The 27,401-nt window shown below is 49.2% G+C and overlaps 1 protein-coding gene across 5 annotated transcripts in view; it reads right to left on the minus strand.

The window, feature by feature from the left end:
- LOC140419236 (cobalamin binding intrinsic factor-like) overlaps positions 1–27,401 on the minus strand; it is an 81,271-nt gene that overhangs the window by 20,737 nt on the left and 33,133 nt on the right. For 4 of the 5 annotated variants that reach the window (XM_072503065.1, XM_072503058.1, XM_072503050.1 and 1 more), the window contains 3 exons: positions 26,793–26,942; positions 21,781–21,936; positions 2,077–2,249 (listed from right to left, as the gene is read on the minus strand). In XM_072503065.1, coding sequence (XP_072359166.1) covers positions 2,077–2,249; positions 21,781–21,936; positions 26,793–26,942 — 479 coding nt within the window. The remainder of the gene's footprint in view (positions 1–2,076; positions 2,250–21,780; positions 21,937–26,792; positions 26,943–27,401) is intronic. The other variant, XM_072503078.1, reaches the window with a different exon arrangement.

The following is a 27,401-nucleotide window of genomic DNA, read 5'->3' on the forward strand; positions in this document are numbered from 1 at the left end:
TCAGAGCCAGGATCGAACCTGGGACCTCGGCACTGTGAGGCAGCAGGGCTAATCCACTGAGCCAACGTGCTGCCCCCCTTGTGGATTATTAAAGAAACTAGGTTTCACTCAGTCTTTCGCTCATATCATACTCTCTCTCTCACACACACACACCAAAACTATGTACGGATAAAGATACAAGCAACACTTGTAAAAATTGAACGGATCTCAGTCTCTGTTTTGAAGCAAGCTTGTTATTTCATAGTTGCATCGTTACATTGTCGTTAATTAAGGTTTTGAAACTGCAGAGATATCTCAGCAGTTATGATGGCTTCTTTCATTGACCTGCCGGGGATTGGTTTCACAGATAAGCTTGAAGATGGAACCAGATAGGTGGGAAAGAGGAGGTTCTTTGCCTTCAAAGAACTGTGGTGTGCTCTTTCCTTTCTTTAGCCTGGATGATTGCAGCAGTTTGACGGCTGTGCCCTCATTCCCTATGGGATGAAGTTCTGTGTTGGCATTCTGTCTGGGAGATCTGACATGATTTGTAGCAGTTTGCTATATTTTAAAAGGATTAAAGATGGCAATTATATCATGTGACCGTGTAACAAATGCCAAGTCAATTGCCAGCTGAGACATTGAGATCGTTTAAATTAGCACTCTGATACTTTTTGCTACTTGTGGCTTTAGCTTTTGTTCAGGCCAAGGTAAATTTACATTCTTACAATGAGATGTTAAAGAACTTTGTTTGCTCCTGGCGAGGCCACAGTGAGTCATAATTAAATTAAAGATCGTCTTTGTCCTCTCAAAAGAAAAACACAGTTGAATCCACAAACCTGCCTGGTAGCTTGGAGTTATTTTGATAGTTAATCTTTTCCAAATCAGTTAAATGGTTTATATACGGTTCAAATACGGTTTTTAAAAATTTGTAATCGGCATGCCTGCACGGGCATAACATCTGACCAATAAGCAGTCAGGCAACACAGTGTCAGGGTGTTTATGGTGAGATGAGTTAGGGTGGTGCCATACATTGTTAAGGTTTAATGGCAATTACACGGTTACAGTTTAATAGAATTAACATTGTTAAACAGATGATGGGTATTTGTACACCTATAAATGGGAATAATTGGGACACTGGGGAGGAGGTGCGTTGGAGCAGTGTTGACTGTGAACCGTTTAGCCAACATAACCCCCGCAATGTTTTGCCCCTGTGACTGGTTGAATCTTTATAAGAAAATTGTAAAATGCAGCGCCACAGTAAGATCATTTTTTGGAATGTTTAGTAAAGAGACATCACACACATTGCTGATGGGCCAAATGGCCTACTTATAGGCAACTGCTTCACATAGTGATCAGTCCAGATACAGATTACAATTTGTGGGAAGGTGAATGGGGAAAATGGAGTTACATTACTGACTTAATCTGAGCAAGTATCCCTCTAAACTGTGAGTACCCATTTACACCCTATAGTCACTATAGTTGCCCTGTACATTTACCTGACTCTGAAAGGACTGCCAAGGGCTTACTGAAAGTTGAGTCATTTGGAAGGCAAATGGAGTTCAGATAATCAAGTTTAACTTTGGGCTGTGATGGGGCAGCACGGTGGTGCAGTGGGAATATTGCAGCCTCACGGCGCTGAGTCCCAGGTTCGATCCCGGCTGAGTCACTGTCCGTGTGTTGTTTGCACATTCTCCCTGTGTTTGCGTGGGTTTCACCCCCACAACCCAAAGATGTGCAGGGTAGGTGCATTGGCCACGCTAAATTGTCCCTTAATTGGAAAAATGAATTGGGTATTCTAAATTTATAGAATTTCTGCCAATGATAAGGAATGGGAGATAGCCATCCTTTATATTGTCAACTCCATTTTCTAAAGTCAACGCAAGGGGAAACTGAGCAGGGTGTATAATGAACAGCTTTATTGCTGTCTGTTTACACCATTCCTGTAACAACTACCGATCTCTTTACCCAGTCCATGGATTCCAAATATTGTCTATTTGTGCTGCAAGTTCTCCTGTTCCAATGAATGGCTGCTTGTTCCTAACAATCAAGTAAGTTCAATGGTTAATTACATTTGTGGGTTTTCCAATGTTAACTCACCTGAACGGCAAGGCCTGTACTGTAGATAGTCCCGATGGTACCATCCTTTTGCTTAGCCGCAAGGAGTCCCTGCAGTAGTCGCACAATGGGCCTCTCAATTTTAAGTCGTGAGATCGTATTGAATGGGGAGCCATGTAAACAGCTTAGAGCAAGTACAGACATGGAGGCTGTGTCTATAACATACAGAATGAACCCAGTTACTGCTCTTGAACATTTTATTCCATCTTTTTGTTTTGAAGATACATTAAATTACAACGGTGGTCAGATCCTATGGGATTCATTGTAACTTCTGGGGATGATGTAAACCAGGTGGGATTGAATTAGCCATCCATTATACATCACATTCCATATCCTTTTTCAATGATTTCAAAGTATAGCTAAATTGGGTGGGGTGTATAAAGAATGATGCATTTATATCATTGCTCAAAGCTAATATGCCCTCCTACATATTTAAAGGCTGTACTATTTGTACCACAACACTAGGGGAGGACTTGCTGAACATCATAGAATGTACAGTGCAGAAGGAGGCCATTCGGCCCATCGAATCTGCACTGGCTCTTTGAAAGAGCACGCTACCCAAGCCCACACCTCCACCCTATCCCCATAACCCAGTAACCCCACCCAACACTAAGGGCAATTCTAGACACTAAGGGCAATTTATCATGGCCAATCCACCTAACCTGCACATCTTTGGACTGTGGGAGGAAACCAGAGCACCCGGAGGAAACCCACGCACACACGGGGAGAACGTGCAGACTCCGCACAGACAATGACCCAAGCCGGAATCGAACCTGGGACCCTGGAGCTGTGAAGCAATTGTGCTAACCACCATGCTACCCAAACATGGACAGATGCAGCATCAATCTCAGTCGTTCAGATGAGTCGTTCAGACTGCTGAAAGTGCAGCTTTCTGCCAATGAATTAGAACTGTAAATGAGATAGTTATAAGATACCAGCTTGCAAAAACTGCATTATTGAGCAACACTTTAAACAGTCATGAGCTCTGTTACACTGAGATTGACACCAGCAGTAGAATTTGCATTGATATTTAAATTAATCAGCAGGTGCATTCAAACACGAATCATGTGCAGGTGGTTATGGCTGTTTATGATGTTCTCGACAAGTAATCGAACCTGCACTTAAATATCCCTCATTCCTCAAGATGTAGGACGGAATTCTCCAGCTTTGAGATTCAGTGCAGTGGCAGACAGTGGGGACTGTCTGGATCCCACACAAGGGGCGGGATTCTCCCAACGGGAGTCGAAGTGCCGATGGCGGAGTAAACACGGGAGTGTTTTACTCCTGCGTCGGCGCCCGTTCCCAGACCCCTATTCTGGGCCTCCGTGGGGCTGGCAGGGGTGTGGCACGATTTGCGGGGACGGGGCACGCGGCGCCTTGGTTCCCGCGCATGCGCAGTTGGGCCACGCCCTCCTGTGCATGCGCGGGGAACTTCTTACGCGCGCCAGCCCCGACCCAACATGGGGTCGCTGTTCAGGAGCTGGCCGCGGCGGAAAGTAGGTCCGGAGGGGGTGAGGCTGGCCCGCCGATCGGGACAGACACCATCGGAGAAGGAGCCCCCCCCCCAACAGGCTACCCCCCCCGAGTGTTCCTGCAGTGTTCCCGCCAGCAGCGACCAGGGGGGAATGGCGCCGGCGGGACTCTGTTGTGTCGGAGCGGCCGCTCGGCCCATCCGGGCAGGAGAATCGGCGCCCCGCCGATTCCAGCGGCCCGCAGCTGGTGCCGCGCCAAACGCGCCGACGCAAATGGCGCCGATTCTCCGCACCTCGGAGAATTGCACGCGGCGTCGGGGCGGGTTGATCCAATTCTCCGGCCCGGCGCGGGGCTTGGAAAATAGCCCCCAAGATTCTGCACTTGGAAATTCATTCATTATGCACAGGTGTGGGCAGCACTTGTCCTTCCCTCCACTTCTTCTACCACCCTCCTTTGACCCCTTGTTTTCATCAGGCCAAATCTGCCCCCAGACCCGGCCTCGCCTCACACTCCACCCTTGGTCAAACTTCAGACCTTTTTGTGGAGGAAGCATGAATCCTGCAGCACAGTCATAGAATCCCTACAGTGCAGAAGGGGGCCATTTGGCCCATTGAGTCTCCCCCAGCGAAAGAGTGCCCCAACTGAGACCCACTTTAACACCCTATCACCATAACCCCACCTAATATTTGGACAACAAGGAGCACCTAACCTGCACATCTTTGGACTGTGGGATGAAACCGGAGCACCTGGAGAAAATCCACGCAGTCCCAGGAAGAAGGTGCAAACGCCACACAAGACAGTCACCCAAGGCCGGAATCAAAACCGGGTCCCTGGCGCTGTGAAGCAGCAGTGCTCAGCACTGTGCCATCGTGCTGCCCTCTCCAGATACACACTGCCGTGTGCACCAGGGGCAAGGAGACCCCTGTACCCCCAGCCCCAGGCATTACATGGATCTGACTCGATGATGCAGGAGGTCCACAGCACAGTTCTGTCCGTGACGACCAGCTCGGCATAGAGATAGAGGCAGGAACCGGTTTGCCTCACAGATTGGTGAACAGCGCATCGGCAGCAGCACAGCACTATGGCAGAAAGTTGTTACACTCGCCCTGAAATCTCGAGTGAACTGAGGACAACCTAGTACACATCACCCATTAGGAATCGTGTTTTCGACCAATGTGATTTCATGCTATCCTGGCTCAAGATTGAAAGGTTTGACAGGATGCCGGCAGGCTGATTTTTTTCAATGAGCATTCATGAGATGTAAATGGCATTCGCCCCACGTGCAAACGGGAAGACTGACCGACGGGAGAATTGCAATGTCACTTTACGCTGGCAGGCTTCCGACCTTTTGGCTTCTGCTAGATTCTCCGTTCCCACTCGCCACCAAACCCACCACAGCGGGATGAGAGAATTCTGCCCGTAGTATCTTGGATGGGCGGCACTGTAGCACAGTGGTTAGCACTGTTGCTTCACAGCTCCAGGGTCCCAGGTTCGATTTCCGGCTTGAGTCAGTGTGCAGAGTCTGCATGTTCTCCCCGTGTCTGCATGGGTTTCCTCCAAGTGCTCAGGTTTCCTCCTACAAGTCCCGAAAGGCGTCTTGTTAAGTAATTTGGACATTCTGAATTCTTCCTCGGTGTACCCGAACAGGCGCAGAATATGGAGACTAGGGGTTTTTCACAGTAACTTAATTGCAGTGTTAATGTAAGCCTGCTTGTGACATTAAAGATGATAAAAGTGTAGTAAATAGCGAGGAAAATAGGAATTGACTTCAAGAGTATGTAAACAGGCTATTAGAACTAAATATCAAAGCCGTATTGCTCACAGCAGAAGAAATGACCAAGGTAATGGCCACGGAACTTGAAAAACAGTTCACAAAGCACATGGAAGCGATGAAGGAGGAGATGGGGGCGGTATTGAAAGTGCTGGTGGAGGAGGCGATTGCCCCGGTGAGGGCGGCGGTATTGAGCGCAGCGGTGGAGGTGCGGGAGCAAGGTGAGACACTGAAGGAAGTGGAAGAGGCATTATTGCAGCACAGTGATCAACTCACCTCGATGGGGAAGGAGCTGCGGAGGGTGATAAGAGACCAACAAGGGTCTGCGAGCCAAAATGGAAGACCTGGAAAACAGATCCAGGCGGCAGAATCTGAGGATCGTGCGTTTGCCCGAAGGGGTGGAAGGCCCGAGGCCGACGGAGTATTTTGCCACGATATTGGCAGAGATATTGGGGGAGGGGGACAATCCCTCTCGATACGAACTGGATCGGGCTCATAGGTCGTGGAGGCCTACACCAAAGGCGAGTGAGCCGCCAAGAGTCGTAACTGTTTGTTTCCGTAGGTACAGCGTGAAGGAGAAGGTCCTGTGCTGGGAAAAGCAGAAGCAGGTGGTGGTGGGCTGGAGCTGGTATACGTATATACCAGGACTTTGCGGTAGAGCTGGCGAGGAGGCGGGCGGCCTTCAGCCGGGTGAAGAAGGCACTGTACATCAGCAAGGTGCAGTGCGGCATAGTATATCCAGCTAAGTTGAGGGTGACCTACAAATCAAAGGACTTTTATTTTGGGACGGCAGAAGCGGCGGAGGGGTTTGCGAAGGCAGAAGGACTGTGGCAGAATTGAGAATTGGGACTGAGAACGGGTCTTGTACCGATGTAGCCTCATGTAACTTTATTTTCTCACTGCGTGTTGGTGTATGTACTAAATGAGTCGACAGCTGTATATTTGGACAAGGGAAGAGTTGGGACTTTCATTTGCAATGAAGGTTCTTTGGGGCTTGGGTGGGTATGCTGGAGTTGTGTGCTAAAGGGGATTTCTTGGTTTTTCCTGCGACCGGGCAAGGGGAAGGAGACCCGGGCGGGGGCCTCCACGCTGGCCGGTTTAAGTCGGCCAGTGAACGGGAGTGAGGTGGGGGGAGGGGCTGTAGCCATCGGAGCCTGGCAGAACAGGTTTCGGTGAGTCTAGCCGGGGTGAAAAGTTGGGGGAAGGAACCAAGGTTGGGGGGAGGAATTTACAAGAGGAAGTGGAGGGGAGGAATTTCTGTGTGGTGGGGGGGTGGGTCTACAATTCATGGGTGTCATTCACGGTACTCTTTCGGGGATTGGATGGCGTCGAATATTAGGGGGGCGCTGGACTGTATATGTCAATGGTGACCATAGGCGATTCCTGATTCCTTTTCCTTTTTCTTTTTTTTTCCACCTTGGGAGGTTTTGTTTTATTTGATGCTTATATTGTCATGCGGGCCATTGCTTGGGAGGTGGTGGGAGGATGGGATCATTGTTGTTAATAAGGGGATTGACATTGTATTCGTTACCGTTCGCGGTTTGTTGATGGGGTGTAATTCTTGAAGGAAATGTGAAAATGGAGAATAAAAATATATTTTAAAAAAAAAGAACTAAACACTAAAGAAGTGTGAGGTGATAGTTTAGCAGGAAGAATGAGGAGAGACAAGACGTGATGGGCTCAATGGCCTCTTTTTGTGTTGTATCATTCTATAATTCCACCCACCACCTGTATAGCCTCTTGACAATGTTAATACTTGAACCTACTTCTAGAGCTACCTTTCATGTCATGTATATCTAGTCGTGTTTGTTTTGGACCTAAAATGGCAACAACCTTGTTCTTATTGCATCAAGGGTTTTTTGATGTATATGTAAGAAAAAGCAATGGGACCAGTCCAAACTGGAAAATGGATAGTGTGGACGTGGAGAGGATGTTTCCACTTGTAGGAAAAACTAGAAGCAGAGGACACAATCTCAGACTAAAGGGTCGATCCTTTAAAACAGAGATGAGGAGGAATTTCTTCAGCCAGAGAATCAGTGGAACTCTTTGCCGCAGAAGACTGTGGAGGCGAAATCACGGATTGGCTTGAAGACAGGTTTTTGATCAATAAGGGGATCAGGAGTTATGGGGAGAAGGCCGGAAAATGGGGATGAGAAAAATATCAGCTATGGTTGAATGGCGGAGCAGACTCGATGGGTCGAGTGGCCTAATTCTGCTCCTATGTCTTATGGTCTAAACTCTGGCATTACCTGATGGAAGCTGCATATGTTTTAATTATTCATTTTTATTTTAAGTATTGTTCATTTTTATTAATAAACGGAAAACCTTCCTACTCACTGTGGTCCGTGGGGTTCATTTTAACTTCGGCAGAGAGTGATCTTAGAATTAGAACTAAGCTATTTAGAGGGAATCCAGAAAGATAGCTGGAAATGTATGGCCCTGTCAAGGGTTGTGGGCAGGGCTGTAAAACACAGCGCACTGTCCAAAAGTGCATCAACTTCAGTGGGACCACAGGCGTAAAATTCCACACATGTTTTGATAGAAAGGCTGAAAGAAATCAGAAACTCTCTGCCCTATAGGCTTTGGGACAAGTAGAACTTTCAAGACTCAAGATCAATGGATTTTTGTTGGTGAGGCTGTCAAAGGATATGAAGCTGAGGTGGTTAAACGGTGTTGAGGTACAGACGAACAATGATCTCACTGAATGGTGGAATAGGTTGAAGCAGCTGAGTGCTGGAGTCACTGCCCAGTATAAACCGTGCCCAATTTCCTCTCCATGGACAGCAATTGAAATGAATATCATGCGTGCAGTATAACGGGACGTCGAGTTCCTTGCACCTGATTGACACCATCAGCCATAGAAATGACCCCACATGGCGAACACTGTGCACTGGTTCAGTCAGAAAGCAGCTGGATGCTGGGTGATCAGAGGCCCACCCCTAGAATCACAACATCACTGCATCGCAGCAAAGAATACCCGCCTGCGAGATCAGACTCACTTCCATAATGGAATGGGTCACGGAAAATAGCACAGTGCCTGGAGATCAGAATCTAATGCAAGAGCTAAACCAATTATTGCATATTGGAAACCAGCCAGATTAGTCAAATAAAGAGCCTTAATTGTGAGACCATCAAGGAATAGGCAGTTAATAAATAGATATATTAGTAGGGCTGTAATCTTTTTGAAACATTTTTATTCGGGTTTTAACATTTCATAACATACTTTACACAAGACAAAATCAAGACACGTATTTACAAGAATTTGACCACTACTGTAGTTTTAACTATTATACATGGGGTGTATCATCTCGACCCTCGGGGCCTGTCATACAATGCTCAGTCGTTGAGATCGCAAGGTGGTCGAGACAGATACAGAAAGAAGTGGCTTACACAGAAAGAAAAACTGCTGTTGAGTGCAGGTTGGGCCAGGCCATGACCTGGAGTTTGGCCACTCGGTCATGTGGGAGTCAGTCGCTGGCTGTGCTGCCTGCCCCCACCCTGGTTGTTCCGAGCACTTAGCCATGCTGGAGGGGAGTGCGCATCCGCTGGGTGCTCCTTCTTTTGTTGACCTTTGTTCCTTTGTCCCTTGTGGTTTTCCCCTTTCCTACTTGCCCTGCATTTTCCCTTGGTGCTTTTATCCCTCTCTCCGCCCCTCCCCCACCCTTTCCTGTCCTACCCCCACCCCAGCTCTTCTGCTCTCCCTTTCTCTTCGTGACCTGTACAGTGTCCCCATCCCCTCCTCCTTGCTTTACTGGGTGCTGGTCACAAATAGGTCTTCGAACAGCCACCGAGTTTTACGGAAGCCTTCCTCCGCTCCTCTGATGGCATACATTATCTTCTCTAGCATGACAAATTCTGCCAGGTCAGACAGCCAGTCTTCAGCCTTGGGTGGTGCTGTCGAGCAGGAGTCTCCGGCAGGCGATCAGGGAGGCAATGGCCAGGACATCGGCCCCTCTTCTCATGAAAACCTCCAGCTGTTCTGATACCCCAAAAACCGCCACCAGCGGGCAAAGCTCCACTCTCACAACCCTGGACATGGCCTCGGAAAAGAGTGCCCAGGACCTGACAAGTCTGGGGCAGGCCCAGAACATTTGGGTATGGTTGGCCGGGCCTCCCTGGCATTGTTCACACCTGTCCTCCACCTCCGAGGAGAACCTGCTTATTCTCGTCCTCGTTAGGTGTGCTCTGTGCACCACCTTTAGCTACCACCTTAGGCTCAGCCCTGCGCATGTGGAGGTGAAGTTTTCCCTGTGCAGTGCTTCGATCCAGAGTCCTCCCCCTATCTCCCTGCCTAGTTCTTCCTCCCACTTCCTTCTAGTCTCACCCAGGGGTGAGCATACCTCTTCCAGCAGTGGTACACACAAGTTCGTACAGTTCCCCTCCCTAGTTCGTCCACAGTCAATATTCCGTCCAGTAGTGTGCGTTGTGGTATCTGAGGGAATATCATCATTTCCTTGCAGAGAAAGTTTTGGACTGTATCTGAGTTCATTCCCTTTTCGGGAGCTGGAACGTGTCCGTAAGCTCCCCAGGGTCGCTACTCTGCCCTCCATGTGCATGTCTCTAACCGTTATTGTCTCCTCGTCCTGTCTCCACCTTTTGAAGGACGCGTCCATTGTCACGGGGGTGAACTTGTTGTTTTTACAGATGGGGGCTATGGTGGACATCTCGGTCAGACCGAAGTGATGTTGCATTTGGTTCCACATTCAAAGTGTGGCAACTACCATTGGACTTTTTGAGTATTTGGTTAAGGGGGGTGAGAGTGCGGTTGCGACTGGCACTCGGAGGGATGTCCCTGCGTAGGCATCTCCTCCATTCTGACCCATTCTGCTCCCTGTTCCTTAACCCAACCCCATACCCTTTCCGCGTCGGCTGCCTGGTGGTAGAACTGGATGTTCGGGAGGGTCAGGCCTCCCACGTTTCTCCTCCTTTGTAGACCCTTCTTCCTGATCCTCAGGCTCTTTCTCCATCCCCTCCCCACCTCAACACCCCCGCCCAAAGCAATTTGCTTATCAATTGCAGTGAAAGGGCCTTGGGGGTGAATATCGGGAGGGATCTGAACAGGAAGAGGAACTTGGGCACCACAATTATCGTGATTGTCTGCACTCTCCCTGCAGGTGGGAGTGGGAACGTGTCCCACTTCTGCAGGTCCTTTTTGACTTCCTCCACCAGACTCGTCAGTTTCCATTTGTGGATCCGTGTCCTGTCATGGTGATTTGGATCCCCAAACATCAGAATTTGGTCTGGACCAGTTTGAAAGGCAGTCGCTCCAGCTTTGCTCCTTTCCCCTGCGGGTGCACCACGGAGGTAGACCCACAAAGGAGACCTCCCGATCGGACGCGCGCCCGACCCTCAAACCCCGCACAATCATTCCCTGGCTGCCTATAAGGCCCCCCCCCCCCCCCCCCCCCCCCCCCCGGCCTCCGATCCACCCGCTACCGACCAGGGCGACCGCGGACTGAGTCCGCAGCCGCCACACAGTATCCCAACTGGTTAGTTCCACGCCGTTGGGACTTCGGCGGAGAATGTCGGAACGGGCCTTTGGCAATTGTCCCCGGTGGTGAGGTGTACTCCCCGGTGACGCCGTTTTTCAGTGAACGGAGAATTGGTGAACCGGCGCCGGTCACAATTTCTGCTTCAAACTCGATTCTCCTCCACGGCGCCAGCCGCGATTTTGACATCAGGGTGCGGAGAATCCAGCTCATAATGTTTTATAGTTACACATAATTAATACTTGATTTTAAGTACATGAGTGATAAATCACGAGAACTGTAAAATGATGTCTTCCCAGGCAGTCTGGGAAGATAAGATGGAATTCTCGAGATTTTTATGAATGAATGAATGAGGCTTTATTTAAGCTGTTTCATTTCTTTCAATAAACCTTTGAGTCAAAACATCAGGAGATGCTGGCAGGTGCCAGGAACCAATTGTAAATTGACAAAGTTATATTCACTAATTATTGTTCAATAATTAGGTTAACTCAAGATAAATGATACCTTAAGAGATGCCATGGACTTAAGGTTAAGACAATTAGCGTAATTTGCTAAAACCAATGGACAAATTATAGACCAATTGGCTATTTCCAACACAACATGCAGCTAAGGTGGCTTGCAACGTCTTTTAGGTATAAACTAAAGGTCTCGAGAAGCCATGTTTGTTAACATGTTATCCACGTTTTGGAATTATCACTTCATCTATCGGCCTGATCAACCGAGGGGGCTGTGAGAAGTCTGTTTGATTGTTAAAGTTAAGGGGCGCGATTCTTCCAACGGGAGTCTAAGTGCCGACGCCGGAGTGAAAACCGGAGTGCTTCACTCCAGCGTCGGAGCCCGCTCCCAGCCCCCTATACTCCCGCCCCCGGGGGGCGCTAGGAGCGGCGTCGTGTAATTTATGCGCACTGGGCCTTTACGCGGCGCCGCGTAAATGACACGGCTGGCGCCGCATGCGCGATTGCCGTCCTCCCTGAGGCCGCCCCGCAAGAAGATGGCGGATGGATCTTGCGGGGCGGCGGAAGAAAGGAGGTCCTCCTTTAGAGAGGCCGGACCGCTGATCGGTGGGTACCGATCGTGGGCCAGACCCCATTGGAGGCCCCTCCCGGTGCAGGGAACCCCCTCCCCTGCCCCCCCCCCCCCCACACAGGCCGCCCCCCAGCGTTCCCGCGCAGTTCACGCCGGCAGCGACCAGGTGTGGACGGCACCGGCGGGAACCTGTCGTGTTGGGCCGGGCGCTCGGCCCATCCGGGCTGGAGAATCGCCGCTCACCTTTTGCAAACGGCGAGCGCCGTTTCTCCCAGCGGCCAGCCGTGATTCTCACCGCGCTGGTTTGGAGGGGGTGGGAGAATCGCGTGCGGGTGTCAGGGTGGCGTGGCGGGACACGCGTGGCACCCCGGCGATTCTCCCACCTGGCGTGGGGGGGTGGGGGGGTGGGGGGGGGGGGGGATGGGGGGGGGAGAATTCACCGCAAGGTTTCTCCTCTTACTGTTAATTACTTAATTAATGCTAATTGCTATTAATTTAGACTTTGCTTTTTATCTTTCTGCCTTATTAGCCTTTTAAAGATTAAGAAACCTTTTGAATTTACCACTTACCAAAGTATTCATTCTTGGACTTCCGGTGGCAGCTATGAAGGAGTAGGTCGCACATTTGGTGGCTCACACTCGGGTCAGAACTTTGGACCTTTTTCCCCGATTTTTTGTTGGCTCTGAAGTGGAAAATTGATGTTGGATACAACTGTGACGAGGAATCCTACATCAGTGCATGGAGAAGCGGACCAGGAGTGCTCGCAAAGGAAGAAATAGGCGAATGGAGAAGGCTTGGGCTGAGGCTGCAATGGGAGAAAGCATGGCGGAGGACAGGAGTTCTGACTCGACGACCCAGCGGTCGACGGAGCAGTTGATGCAGTTTATACAGGAGGGCTTCGCCAAGCAGAAACAGGAATGCTTGGACCCGATTAAGGAATTGATTGCTTGGCTGGAACTCAGACTGGATGCTCAAGATCGGGCGATCCAGAAAGTGGAGAAGGTGCTGATTGAGCAGGAGGAGCACCAAGGTGCAGTGGAGTTGGCGGTGGGAATGTTGAGAGACCAACAGAAAAGTCTCCAGGAGAAGGTGGAGTATCTGGAGAACAGGCCCCGCTGGCAGAACCTGAGAATCGTGGGTCTCCCGGAGGGATCCGAAGGAACGGACGCAGGGGCATACATAGCGGCTATGTTTGAGAAGCCACGGGGGGAGGGGACGTTCACCTGACCCTTGGAGGTGGACTGGGCGCACAAAGCGCTAGCGAGGAAGCCACGTGTGGGTGACCCCTCGAGAGAAATGGTGGTGAGATTCCACAGGTACCTGGACAAGGAATGCATTCTACGGTGGGCCAGGCAGACGTGGAGCTGCAAATGGGAGAACAGCGTCCTGCGTATATATATTTATATATATCAGGATCTGAGCACGGACGTGGCCAGGAGAAGAGCAGTGTTCAACCAGGTAAAATCAACACTTTTTAAGAAGAAGCTAAAGTTTGGACTACTGTATCCGGCCCATCTTTGGGTTACGCACGAAGAGTAACATTTCTACTTCGAGTCGCCCGAGGAAGCGATGGACTTTGTGAGAAGGAACGGGCTGGTAGCAGACTGAGGTGTTTGGACTGAACTTTGCTGCAGTGTTTTTTTTCCTCTTCTTTTCAGTTATTTTTTTTTTTAAAAGAAAGGTTTTGGGCGGGATTCTCCGACATCCCGCCGGGTCAGAGAATCGTCGGGGAGCGGCGTGAATCCCGAATTCTCCGGCGGCGGAGATTTAGCGGGGGCGGGAATCGCACCGCGCCAGTCGCTGGCTGCTGGTAGCGGGCCCCCCCCGGCGATTTTCCGGCCCGCAATGGGCCGGATGGCAGCCTGTTTCTTTGCCTGTCCCGCCGGCATAAATTAGAGTAGGTCCTTACCGGCGGGACCTGGCGGCGCAGGCGACCTCCGGGGTCCTCGGGAGGGTCTGGCCCCGGGGAGATGCCCCCACGGTGGCCTGGCCCGCGATCGGGGCCCACCGATCCGCGGGTGGGCCTGTGCCGTGGGGGCATTCTATTCCTCCGCATCGGCTGCTGTGGTCCTCCGCCATGGCCGACGCGGAGATCATCCCCCCTGTGCATGCGCTGGGATGACGCCAGCACACGCTGGAGTTCCCGCACATGTGCCAACTCGCGCCAGCCGGAGGAGGCCCTTCAGCGCGAGTTGGCGTGGCGCCAAGCCCCTTCCCCGCCGGCCGGCGCCGCGCAAACCACTCCGGCACCGGCCTAGCCCCTGAAGGTGCGGAGGATTCCACACCTTTGGGGCGGCCCAACGCCGGAGTGGGTCACGCCACTCCTCTGTCCCGCCGGGTAGGGGAGAATGTCTTTGGATGTTACTTGTAATGCCTTTTGTATTGATTTGGGGTGTGTGGACGAGCTGCTTGAGTTAAAATTTGCATTTCATCTGTTGGGAGATGGAGGTGTGAATATTAGATGTTGGATCTTCTTTTTGATTTTCTTTCGGGCAATTGGGTTGGGATTGTTTCAGTTTGCATATGTGTGTCCGAGCACGGCCGGGGGTGGGGGGGTTCTGCTGACAGGGGAGGGACTTTTGCTGTGGGACAATAGGGAGGTCGGGGACCGAGGTTGCCGGGGGGCGGGCCTGCGGATTGCAGGGCTGGAGACTGGCCCAAGGAAGGGGATGGCTGATCGGCGGGTGGGGGGTGTGAGCGAGAAGCCCCCCAACCAGGCTGATCACATGGAATGTAAGAGGGCTAAATGGGCCGCTTAAGAGGGCACCCTTGTTCGCGCATTTGAAGGGACTTAAGGCAGACATGGCAATGTTGCAGGAGAAGCACCTTAGAATAACTGACCAGGTCAGACTAAGGAAGGGATGGGTCGGACAGTTCCACTCGGCGTTGGACTTTAAGATTAGAAGGGTCGCGATCTTGATTAATAAGCGAGTGTCATTCGAAGCGGGAAGAATAGTTGCGGACGTGGGGGGCCGGTACATTATGGTCAGTGGAAAACTGGAGGGCTGCCGGTGGTACTCGTGAATGTGTACGCGCCGAATTGGGATGATGTGGCGATCATAAGGAGGATGTTGAGGAAGATCCTGGACCTGGATTTGCATCAGCTGGTTATGGGGGGGGGGGGGGGGGGGGGGGGGGGGGGGGGGGGGGGGCGGACTTCAGCACAGTCATTGACCCAGGGCTAGACCGATCTAGCTCAAGAACAGGCAGGGTGCCGGTAATGGCAAAGGAACTAAAGGGGTTAATGGAGCAGATGGATGGGGGGGGGGGGGGGGGAGAACCCATGGAGATTTGGGCGGCCGAGAGTGAAGGAGTTTTCCTTCTACTTGCACGTGCGCATGCATAAAGTGTTCTCCCGGATTGACTTTTTTTATCCTGAACAGGGCTTTACTGACGGGGGTAGTGGACACCGAGTACTCGGATCATGTCCCGCACTGGGTTGACCTGCAGGTGAGCAAGGAGCGTAGGCAACGCCTGCACTGGAGGCTGGACGTGGGACTTTTAGCTGATGAGGAGGTGTGTGGGCGGTTGACAAAATGTATCCAGAACTATCTGGAAGTCAACGACACGGGGGAAGTTTCGGCTGCAGTGGTCTGGGAGGTGCTGAAGGCGGTGGTCAGAGGGGAGCTGATCTCGATAAGGGCCCAAAGGGAGAAGGCAGACAGGGCAGAGACGGACCGACTGAAAAAGGAAATACTACAGGTCGACAGGAGGTATGTGGAGACCCCAGAGGCAGGGCTTTTAAGGGAACGGTGGAGGCTATAGGCGGAGTTCGGGTTGTTAACTACTGGGAAGACAGTAGAGCAGCTGAGGAAGGCGAGGGGGCGATCTATGAATATGGGGAGAAGCCCAGCAGAATGCTTGTACAGCAGCTCAGAAAGCGGGAGGCGGCCAGGGAGATTGGGAAAGTAAGGGACAGAGATGGGAACCTGGTCAGAGATTCAGCTGGGGTCAATATGGCAGTCGAGGAATTCTACAGCAGGCTGTATGAGTCGGAACCCTCAGCTGGGCCGGAGCGGATGAGGCAATTCTTAGGGGGGCTGAAGTTCCCAAAGGTTGATGAAGACTTGGTAGAAGTGTAGCCATGTAAAATGGCTGACTCCCGATTAGAATGGCCAAACCCCGATTTAAAATGGCGAACGGAAGAGGCTGATGGGAAAATCAGCCAACAGGACTCAAACAGACAGCTGCAGGTAAAACAGTGTATTCGCCTCTGGAGAAGCCAGACCGAATCGATACCTGCAGCCACATAACACCCCAGCCATCTGCATATTAATCAGCAATCCCCGGGAACAAATGATACAAAATAGACACACAAAGCCGACCCAGACCTTTCGGCGCCAGCAGGAGCTGATACAAAGAGAGGTAAACGACCACCCCTCAATCAAGGAATCGCTCCAGCATTGGAGAATATCGAACCAAGTGATTGGGACCAAGTCCAATCACTTGGAACCAGGTACAAGGTCCGCCCCGAGAGGCGGGAAGCCCCTGGGGACTATAAGAATAGGGGCAAAATTAAAATCGACCCTTCTTCTCCTCTCCACACCCTTCGAGACCCTTCTGCAAGAGAACGTAAGTTTTACTCCAACGATCGCTACCAGATAGACTCTCCTGACTATCGACCTGTACCAGCTTTTGAATCCCGCAGGCTCAGAACCCATTCGAAAGGCCATTCGTTTCCCTGACCTGGTGGGCCATTTCCAAAGTTAAGTATTGGCCTGTTAGTTGTAGGAAGTAGCTTAGGAGTAGAATTAATGTATAAGTATTAATTGCTGTATATAATAAATGAGCGTTGATTTAACTCTTACTAAGCGGTGTGTTGGATTATTAATCATTACTCGGACTTGAACCAGGTGGCGGTATCAGAAAGATACCTGGTGACTCAAGAGCAAAGGTGACAGAATTAGAGCAATTAAACTAAGCAACAGGGGTGGTGGCTCCGATCGGGTTGGAAGAGATAGCAGATGGGCTGAATGCCATGCAGTTGGGTAAAGCCCCGGGACCGGATGGGTACCCGGTGGAGTTTTACAAAAAGTTCTCTGGGATGCTGGGGTCGCTGCTGATGGGGACATTTAATGAGGCAAGGGAGAGAGGGGTGCTTCCCCCTACGATGCCACAGGCCACGATCTCATTGATCCTGAAGCGGGGTAAGGACCCAAAGCGGGATAAGGACCCGGAGTTATGTGGGTCCAACAGACCGATCTCCCTACTAAATGTAGACGGCAAATTGTTGGCCAAGATCTTGTCCTCAAGGATTCGGACTACGTCCCGGACGTGATTGGGGAGGACCAGACGGGTTTGTTAAGGGGGGTCAGTTGGCGGCCAACGTAAGAAGGCTGTTGAATGTTATCATGATGCCCCCAGAGGGTAGGGACGTAGAGGTAGTGGTCGCAATGGACGCAGAGAAGGCATTTGACCGGGTAGAACGGGATTATCTGTGGGAGGTACTGGGGCGGTTTGGATTTGGGCGGGGCTTCATTGACTGGGTCAGGCTGCGGTATCAGGCGCCCGTGGCAAGTGTTTGGACGAACAGGTTAACACCGGGCTATTTTAGGCTGCACCGGGGGACGAGGCAGGGATGCCCCCTCTCCCCGCTGTTGTTCGCACTGGCCATAGAACCGCTGGCAATTGTGTTGAGAGCCTCAAAGAGCTGGAAGGGACTGGTCCAGGACCCATTGGAAGGGATGGAAGAAATTATGGGGATTCTGGGGGATTTTCGGGCTACAAATTGAACATGAGGAAAAGTGAGATGTCGCGATCCAGGCAAGGGGGCAGGAGAGGCGATTGGGGGAGCTGCCGTTTAGAGTGGTAGGGGGAAGCTTTCGATACTTAGGCATCCAGGTGGCTCGGGAATGGGAACGGCTGCACAAGCTAGTAGACCAAATGAAGGAGAATTTTCGGAGGTGGGACGTGCTCCCACTGTCACTAGCTGGGAGGGTACAGACAGTGAAAATGACGGTTCTCCCAAGATTCCTGTTTGTGTTTCAGTGTCTCCCCATCTTTATTCCTCGGTGCTTTTTTAAACGGGTCAACAAGGTGATCGCGGGCTTTGAATGGGCGGGTAAGACCCCGCGAGTTAAAAAGGGGATGTTGGAGCGCAGCAGGGGGGAGGGCGGGCTGGCATTCCCGAACTTTAGTAATTATTACTGGGCGACGAATATGGCCACGATGAGGAAGTGGATGGTTGGGGGGGGGGTCGGTGTGGGAGCAAGTAGAGGTGGCATCTTGTAAGGGAACTAGTTTGGGAGCGTTGGTAACGGCGCCTCTGCACGCTACTCCACCAGCCCCATGGTGGTCATGGCCCTGAGAGTCTGGGGGCAATGGAGGAGGCGTGGGAGCAGAGGGAGCATCGGTCTGGTCCCCAATTTGAGTGGGAGAAGGGAGGGTTGCGGACATATATAAGGAGCTTATGGGGTCAGAGGAAACACAGACCGAGGAGCTGAAAGACAAATGGGAAGAGGAGGTAGGAGGAGAGTTAAAGGATGGTCTCTGGGCAGATGCGTTGAGTAGAGCCAACCCATCCACAACATGTGCCAGGCTCAGCCTGGTACAATTTAAGGTCATTCACCGGGCTCGCATGACAGTGGCCCGGATGAGCAGGTTCTTTGGGCTGGAGGCCAGGTGCGCAAGGTGTGCGGGAGGACCAGCGAACCATGTTCACATGTTCTGGACATACCCGAAGCTTAGGGGATATTGGCAGGGGTTTGCAGACGTCATGTCCAGAGTATTGAAAACAAGGGTGGCACCGAGTCCAGAGGTGGCGATTTTCGGGGTGTCGGAGGATCCGGGAATCCAGGAGGAGAAAGAGGCAGATGTTCTGGCCTTTGCCTCTCTGGTAGCCTGGAGACGGATACTATTAGCCTGGAGGGACTCAAAGCCCCCGAAGCCGGAGGCCTGGCTAACTGACATGGCGAGCTTTCTCTGGCTGGAGAAAATCAAGTTCGCTTTGAGAGGGTCAATGTGAGCGTTCGCCCGGAGGTGGCAACCATTCGTCGACTTCTTTAGGGAAAATTAACCGTCAGCAGAAAGGGGGGGGCGGGGGGCTGTCGGGTTAGTTTAGTGTAGAGTAGGGGTTTAGTAAAGGTGGGACCTGTGAAAGAGGAAGATGGCTTTTGCACTATGTTTATAATTGTATTTACACTGTTTCTTCTGCTACTGTTATAAAACCATAAATACCTCAATTAAATATTTATTTTTAAAAAGTGTTCATTCTTATTTGATGATTGAGTCTTGTAGATTTGATTTACGATTGGGGACTTATTACAAACAACCTGAACTTCAAAAGACTTCAAATAAGGAGAGAAACCAATAATGGGAATCTCCATAGGCAAGGAATGAATGCAGAAATATATACCTAAATTCTACAAGAACTGGAACTTGGAAGAAGCTAAAGCCTTATAGAAAAATAAGCAGACAAAAGATGTGGGGCTGGATTCTCCGCCGGTGGGAAGCTCCGTTTTGTCAGCATCCCGGGGTTTCCCGACGGTATGGGGTGCCCCACAATGGAAACCCCATTAAACAGCTGGCGTGACGGAGCATCCCCCTGGCGGGGTGAAACAGAAATGTGGTGCGACGGGCGGAGAATCCAGCCCGCTTTCTTTAGCAATTGTAACTTACTGAAGAGAAGTCCACTAAGAAAGCTTAGAATATCTCCAATTTAAAATTGTCATCCACATTCTCAAACCCCTCTGTTCCTCTCCCTGACCTATCTCTGCAACCCCCTCCATCCTTAAAACCCTCCAAGATATCATCGCCTCACAGTTTGCCTTCTTGAGAATCTTCATTTCATCGCTCTATCATTGGGCTGTCTTGCCTTCAGCTGCCTAGGGACTAAGTTCTGAAATTCCCTCCATAAATCATTCCGCCTCTCCACCTTTCTTTCCTCCTTTATTTCGCTCCATTTTTTGGATGGGATATTAAATTAAGCCCTCGCTGCCCTCTTAAGTGGACACAAAGCATTCTGTGCCATTATTCAAAAAAGCGAGGCATTCTCCGACGTATCCCGACAAATATTTATCCGTCAGTCATTATCACACTGTGCAGCCTTGTCTGCAAATTAGCTGAGTGAGTACATTTCTTAAAAAGTACTTAATTGGCTGCAAAACACTTTGGGACATCACAAAGTAGTGAAAGATGTAATAAGATTGCAAATTTTTCTTTCTCAAACGTCACTTCTTTGACAAAGCACTTCTTCACATGGCTTAATATCTCCTGCGGTGGCTGATATCAAATTTTGATTGGAGCACCTCTTCTGAAGCACACTGGGATATTCCACTAGGTCAAAGTCACTATATAAATGCAAGTTGTTGGTATAAAAAGAGTTTATACTCGTGAATTAGTGAATAATGTGCGAGTGGGGAGAGGTAACATAATCAAAGCGGCAAGTACAACTGGAGAGAAAGTCGTGGACGGCATTTTAACATGGAGCTCAGGGGTAAGAAAAGCTGATGTTACATAATGTATTATACATTATGTATTATGCATATTATAATGCTTATTATACATCTCACCCAATTGTCCTCTCAACTGAAGGCAACATAAAGGAAAGTGGGGCCTGGTGTACAATGGGTGGATATTTCATCATCACCCATTTTATACCATTGCCCAGTATAAACATTACCCATCCTTATCCCAACGTCTGTACAAAAGTGAATGATGCCATCATGGAAAATCATGAGTTAGGCATGCAGAAGTAGTGGTATCGAGGCCCAAAAGTTGGAAGTCGACTGAAAATTGGACATGTTTTGGTTCCAAAACTGCAATATCACTTCATTTGCCCATTTCATTCCCTGCCCGATATTTAGTTCCCTTGATTTCATTGAGATTAATATTGGGAGGACAGCTTATTTGTTAGGGTTGTGGCCATCTAAAATGGCCGCTCGCAAGGAATGATGGGAATTGTGGTCAGGTTGGGACACAGACAGGACACAACTTGTGTACATTGCAAACAACAACTCAGACTTATACAGAAACTCGCACCTGCTAGAGGCCACTCACAGTCTCCCCAGGACAATGGGCTTCAGATTGAAACGTACCATTAGTAGTAGACTCGGGGGAGCATATTGGCCTTATTTGGGAAATGCCTACGTGCCTTGGACAATAACAACTAGGACCCGCCCAGCCATCAAGGTACCCGCCCCTAATTGGCCAGAATCGATTAGGGTGATCAAAATCCTATCGATCCATTGGATCCCTACCTCGGACCGTCCAAAAGAGCGCAAAGAGCGGAGGATAAGAGGAACTGCGCAACGAACATTCTGTCTCTTTTGGGGGACCGGCTTCTGTCATCCAACTGCAGCACATCGACCAGCCAAGTTCAAGGACCCGCGTTCTCCATCTGAAAGACGACACTCAGCCTAGACGAACCATATAACCTCCAGCCGCCACACATGGGGAACCAGATAAAGGCCTCATCTAAACCGAACAAGAGCCGATCACTTGGAAGTTAAGTGAAGGTCGTTTAAACTGCTAGATATAATCTAATGTGTAGTAGCGTGTGATTTATTAAGTATAGAACTAATCCTATGTTCAATAATAAACTGTGATTATACTAAATACTTGTTATGTGGTCATTTGTCCAATACACGGAACACACTCGCACACTGTGGTTATTAATAATAAAGATAGAAGTTAACAACAGGGTGATTGCTGGAAAAACAAATTTGTGGACAAGGGAAAAGGTCAGGAATTGAACAAACCAACGTTCTGTGGAGGCATCACTCCTTCCCCTTTGTATCCCAGGAACAGTATTTGCGGCAAAGCTAACTAAATCTAAAAAGTGGAAGTTACCACGGGAGACAAAAGCATCTAAGTAAAATTGGTCACTGGGATTAAGAAAGTCCATCAACATCTGAGAAAAGACCATGGTTAAATTTTTAAGTACCAATCAGACACTATAATGTGACAGTTGCAGTGAATTGTACTTACCAACGGAAAAAAACGTTATAAATGGAGCTTCATAATCCATAATCCTAACAATGAGCTCCTCCACAACGTAAGTAGAGACAGGTTGTTTTTCTATGCAGAGTGCTAGAATTGCTAAAGTAAGTTGATAGTAGTCTGTCAGAGGCTGTCGATTCAACTCTGTAACATGGAAACAAGATGTTTAGTTGCAGCACAGAAGCCAAGCCAAGGTGATCATTGAGCAGGTTAAGTTTTGAACAACGTTAAAAGTACATTTTGAAGGGAGAAAAGTAAATGCGAAAATACTGTAATTGCTGCAGTTTGTGAAAGGCACTTTGAAATGTTAAAATGTTAAAACCAAAGTAAACAAATAAAGTCACAAAACAAAATCAAAAAAGCAAAGAGATAAGACGCGAGATGGGGCTGCACGGTGGCACAGTGGTTAGCACTGCTGCCTCACAGCTCCAGGGTCCCAGGTTCAAATCCAGCCTCGGGTGACTGTGTGGAGTTTATACTTTCTCTCCGTGTCTGCGTGGGTTTCCTCCGGGTGGTCCGGTTTCCTCCCAAAGCCCAAAGAGGTGCAGGTTAGGTGGATTGACCATGCTAAAATTGGCCCGTAGAGTCCAAAGGTATGTAGGTTAGTTGGGATTATGGGGATAGGACAGGTGAGTTAGGCCTGGGTGAGATCTTTCACAGGGTCGGTGCAGACTTGATGGGCTGAATGGTCTCTTTCTGCACTATAGGGATTCTATGGAAATCTATGTAAGGACTTCGATAGATACAGAAAATTGAAATAGAAATAGACAGATGCCAGAGAGGTAGTGTGTGAGAAAACAAACAAAGGTAGAATAAAACAGATTGTCTACCTTGTTGTTCAAAGGAAAATCCAAATTAAACTTGAAGACATTTAAAATACTTTTGCCATGTCCTTACTTGCACCAACCCCCAATCACCATGTGCACAATGACTTACACTGAGCGCCTGGTTAAGCAATATCTTGATTTTGAAACTCATCCTGGTGTACAAATCCCTCCTTAGCCTTGCGTCTCACTATTTCTGTAATCTCCTACAGCCCTGCGACACTCTTTAATACCAACCTAATAGAGTAATAATTGTCTGTGTTTTCAGTCAAGCATACATAATGAGACAAGAATGGGGACCACTGGAAAATGAGGCTGGAGAAGTAGTAACGGGGTACAAAGAAATGGCAGGCGAACTGAATAGGAACTTTGCATCAGTCTTCACAGTGGAAGACACCAGTGGCATACCAAAGCTTCAAGGGAGTCAGGGGACAGAGGTGAGTGTAGTGACCATCACTAACGAGAAGGTGCTGGGGAAACTGAAAGGTCTGAAGGTGGATAAATCACTCAGACCGGATGGACTACACTCCAGGGTTCTGAAAGAGATAACTGAGGAAATAATAATGATCTTTATTCGTGTCACAAATAGGCTTACATTACATTGCAATGAAGTTACTGTGAAAATCCCCTAGTCGCCACACTCCGGCGCCTGTTTCGGTACACTGAGGAAGAACTCAGAATGGCCAGTTCACCTAACCTGCACATCTTTCGGGACTTGTGGGAAGAAACCGGGGCACCCGGAGGAAACCCACACAGACACGGGAAGAATGTGCAGACTGCGCACAGACAGTTACCCTAGCCAGGAATCAAACCCAAGTCCTGGCACTGTGAAGCCACAGTGCTAACCACTGTGCTACCATGCCGCCCTTTTTGTGGAGGCATTGGTGGTGATCTTTCAGGAATCATTGGAGTCAGAGAGGTTCCAGAGGATTGGAAAATGACTAATGTAACAACCTGTTTAAGACGGGAGGGAGGTAGAAGATGGGAAATTATGGGCCGGTTAGCCTGACTTCGGTCCTCAGTAAGATTTTAGAGTCCAATATCAAAGATGAGATTGCGGTGTACTTGGAAGTGCATGGTAAAATAGGACTGAGTCAGCATGGCTTCGTCAAGGGGAGGTCATGCCTGACAAATCTGTTAGAATTCTTTGAGCAGGGGGCGGCATGGTGGCGCAGTGGTTAGCACTGTTGCCTCATGGCACTGAGGACCCAGGTTCGATCCTGGCCCTGGATCACTGTCCGTGTGGAGTTTGGACATTCTCCCTGTGTCTGTGTGGGTTTCGCCCCCACAACCCAAAGATGTGCAGGGTAGGTGGATTGGCCACGCTAAATTGCCCCTTAATTGGAACAAAAAGAATTGGGTACTCTAAATATATAAAAAAAGAATTCTTTGAGGAGGTAACGAAGAAGTTAGGCAAGGTAGCGCAGGGGTCAGTGTTGGGACCACAGATATTCACAATATACATTAACGATCTGGAAGAAGGAACTGAGGGCATTGCTAAGTTTGCAGATGATACAAAGATACGTAGAGGGACAGATAGTATTGAGGAAGCGGGGAGGCTGCAGAAGGACTTGGACAGGTTAGGAGAGTGGGAAAAGAAGCGGCAGATGGAATACAATGTGGAAAAGTGCGAGGTTAGGCACTTTGGTAGGAAGAATAGAGGCATAGACTATTTTCTAAATGGGGAACGGCTTCGAAAATCTGAAGTACACAGGGAATAAGGAGTCTTGGTTCAGGGTTCTCTTAAGGTTAATGTGCAGCTTCAGTTCGCAGTTAGGAAGGCAAATGCAATGTTCGCATTCATGTTGGGAGGACTAGAATACAAGAGCAGGAATGTACTTCTGAGGCTGTATAAGGCTCTGGTCAGACCCCATTTGGAATATTGTGAACAGTTTTGGGCCCCGTATCTAAGGAAGGATGTGCTGGCCTTGGAAAGGATCCAGAGGAGTTTCACAAGATTGATCCCTGGATTGAAGAGATTGTCGTATGAGAAGCGGGTCTGTACTCGATGGAGTTTAGGAGGATGAGGGGGGATCTTATTGAAACTTACTGAACACTGCGAGGCCTGGATAGAGTGAACGTGGAGAAGATGTTTTCACTGGTAGAAGAGACTATAACCCAAGGGCACAGCGTCAGACTAAAGGGACGATCCTTTAAAACAGAGATGAGGAGGAATTTCTTCAGCCAGAGGGTAGTGAATCTGTGGAACACTTTGCCACAGAAGGCTGTTGAGGCCAAATTAAGACAGAGATAGATAGATTCTTGATTAATAAGAGGATCAGGGGTTATGGGGAGAAGGCTCTTTCAGAAGTTCAGGGTAGACTCGATGGGCCAAATGGCCTCCTTCTGCATTGTAGGGATTCTATGATTCTACAACCTAAGGCAGGAGAATGGGGATGAGAAACTCAGCCATGATTGAATGGTGGAGCAGACTCGATGGGTCGAATGGCCTAAGGGCAGCACGGTAGCATTGTGGATAGCACAATTGCTTCACAGCTCCAGGGTCCCAGGTTCGATTCCGGCTTGGGTCACTGTCTGGGCGGAGTCTGCACATCCTCCCCGTGTGTGCGTGGGTTTCCTCCGGGTGCTCCGGTGTCCTCCCACAGTCCAAAGATGTGCAGGTTAGGTGGATTGGCCATGATGAATTGCCCCTAGTGTCCAAAATTGCCCTTAGTGTTGGGTGGGGTTACTGGGTTATGGGGATAGGGTGGAGGTGTTGACCTTGGGTAGGGTGCTCTTTCCAAGAGCCGGTGCAGACTCGATGGGCCGAATGGACTCCTTCTGCACTGTAAATTCTATGATAATCTATGATAATTCTGCTCCTATGGGCACGATGTAATGGGCTGCTTCCGAACTTTGTACTTGAAATTCTGCCCACAATGTTTGTTTACATAAGGTTAAGGTTTTAACGCTTTATTGTTTTGCTTTTGGCACTTTGAAGGTGCTGGATGATTGACATTTTTATTAGCTTGTACTGAAGTGACATCTTTCCAACATAGGAGAAAGTTACGAATGAATTACTGATGAAAGCTACTTTTATGGGGCAGCACTGTGGTGCAGTGGTTAGCACTGGGACTACGGCGCTGAGGACCCGGGTTCGAATCCCGGTCCTGGGTCACTGTCCGTGTGGAGTTTGCACATTCTCCGTGTCTTTGTGGGTTTCACCCCCACAACCCAAAGATGTACTGGTTAGGTGGATTGGGCACGCTAAATTGCCCTTACTTGGAAAAAAAAATAATTGGGTATTCTAAATTTAAAAGAAAAATAAAGCTACTTTTATACATCCTACTGTTACTAGCGGGTTCACTGATTCTGGACAATGTATAGTGGGTCAATGGGCATGCAAGTACCATAACTCGGCATGTGCAGCACGAACAAACATCGGGGGTGGGATGAAGGGCAGAGCTTCAGCATAGGAGGCATGAGGAGGCAAAGAGGGTGGGTAGACGGCATGAGGTAGCATTCATTTTTTTCAATAAATGGTTTTTATTGGGTTTTTGAACAAAGTATATTTACCGTTACGTACACAGCATAAAATATATATATATATATATATAGAAGAGAATTGCACGCACAAACAAACAAAAAAATAAAAATAATATAAAATAACTGGTAGGGTATTATGCACTAGCTCAACATCAGCAACTCTGTACAATTGGCAATATTACACATAAGTAGCCATCTGTTTGTGGGGGGGTGGAAACTGGGGGCGTACATATACATTTGGGTGTCGGAGAAACAATTACAGAGGGCAATACGCGAATGGATCTGGTGTTGGTGTTGTCACTTGCTTCTCCCGATGAGGTAGCATTCATGGGGCATGTGAAGAGTTTGGAGGGCGTGAGGGGTGCAAAATGGAGGGTAATTGGTGTTTATATTTGAACTGGGACAAAAATCCCACAGCACCGAGGTGGGCCTGTTAAAGAGCCCCCCCCCCCTGCAGCCGGCAGACCCTTTTGGCTGTCTCCAGATTTTTTCCTGGGTCAGCTGGCCCGACCACAGACGCACCCTACCGCTGGAAAGCTTTCTTTGTGGAGAAGGGGATTATTTGATTACACATAATTTCATTATAGAAATTTCTAAAACATACTTAAAACCCACTATGGCTGGAGCAAAATGTGACTTCTTCCATCAGTCAAAGTGGCAACTTAACCCTCTTATATTTCCACTACTTGCCTAGGCTTTGGATCTCCTGCTTTAACTTGTAATTGAGATGTTCCACCAAATCAATTTGGCTGTGTCCATCTGATATTTTGGCCGGGTCAAGGCAGGCAGACCTGAAAGCTAATGTGTAGAGTGCAGTAGGGCCACTAGAAAAGTCGTCTCCTTCAGGGAAAGAAGAAGGAGCAGAGTCAGTAATATCATCCACATCTATAACTCAGCCTGTAATCTTATTAACTACTTGCAATACCTTATTACAATTCTTTTCACTGTAACTCAGTACATGTTGATGTGTTATGTAAATTGGTTCAACATTGACCGCAACTGGATGCAGTGAAACTAGAAACAGGCTTCTGACACAGGAGATGGTCCAATGCTGTTTTATTGAACTTCCTGATTGCTGTACATAGTCTGCTGTGAGTTGACACTCTGACAATCTAACTGATAACCTCCTACTGGCTTGACCAGACTAACTCTCTACCATATGGCGATGGTGCTCACTGGCTTGTGCACTCTTACTATCTCAGTAGCTGTGTCCTGTAGAGAGAGAGTCTTAATGCCCTGTGTGCTTCATAGTGGTGGTGTCCTGTCTGGTGATTGGTTGTTATGTGTTGTGTGTGTTCA

The sequence above is a fragment of the Scyliorhinus torazame genome, chromosome 1 (genome assembly GCF_047496885.1).
Source record: "Scyliorhinus torazame isolate Kashiwa2021f chromosome 1, sScyTor2.1, whole genome shotgun sequence".
Taxonomy (NCBI): domain Eukaryota; kingdom Metazoa; phylum Chordata; class Chondrichthyes; order Carcharhiniformes; family Scyliorhinidae; genus Scyliorhinus; species Scyliorhinus torazame.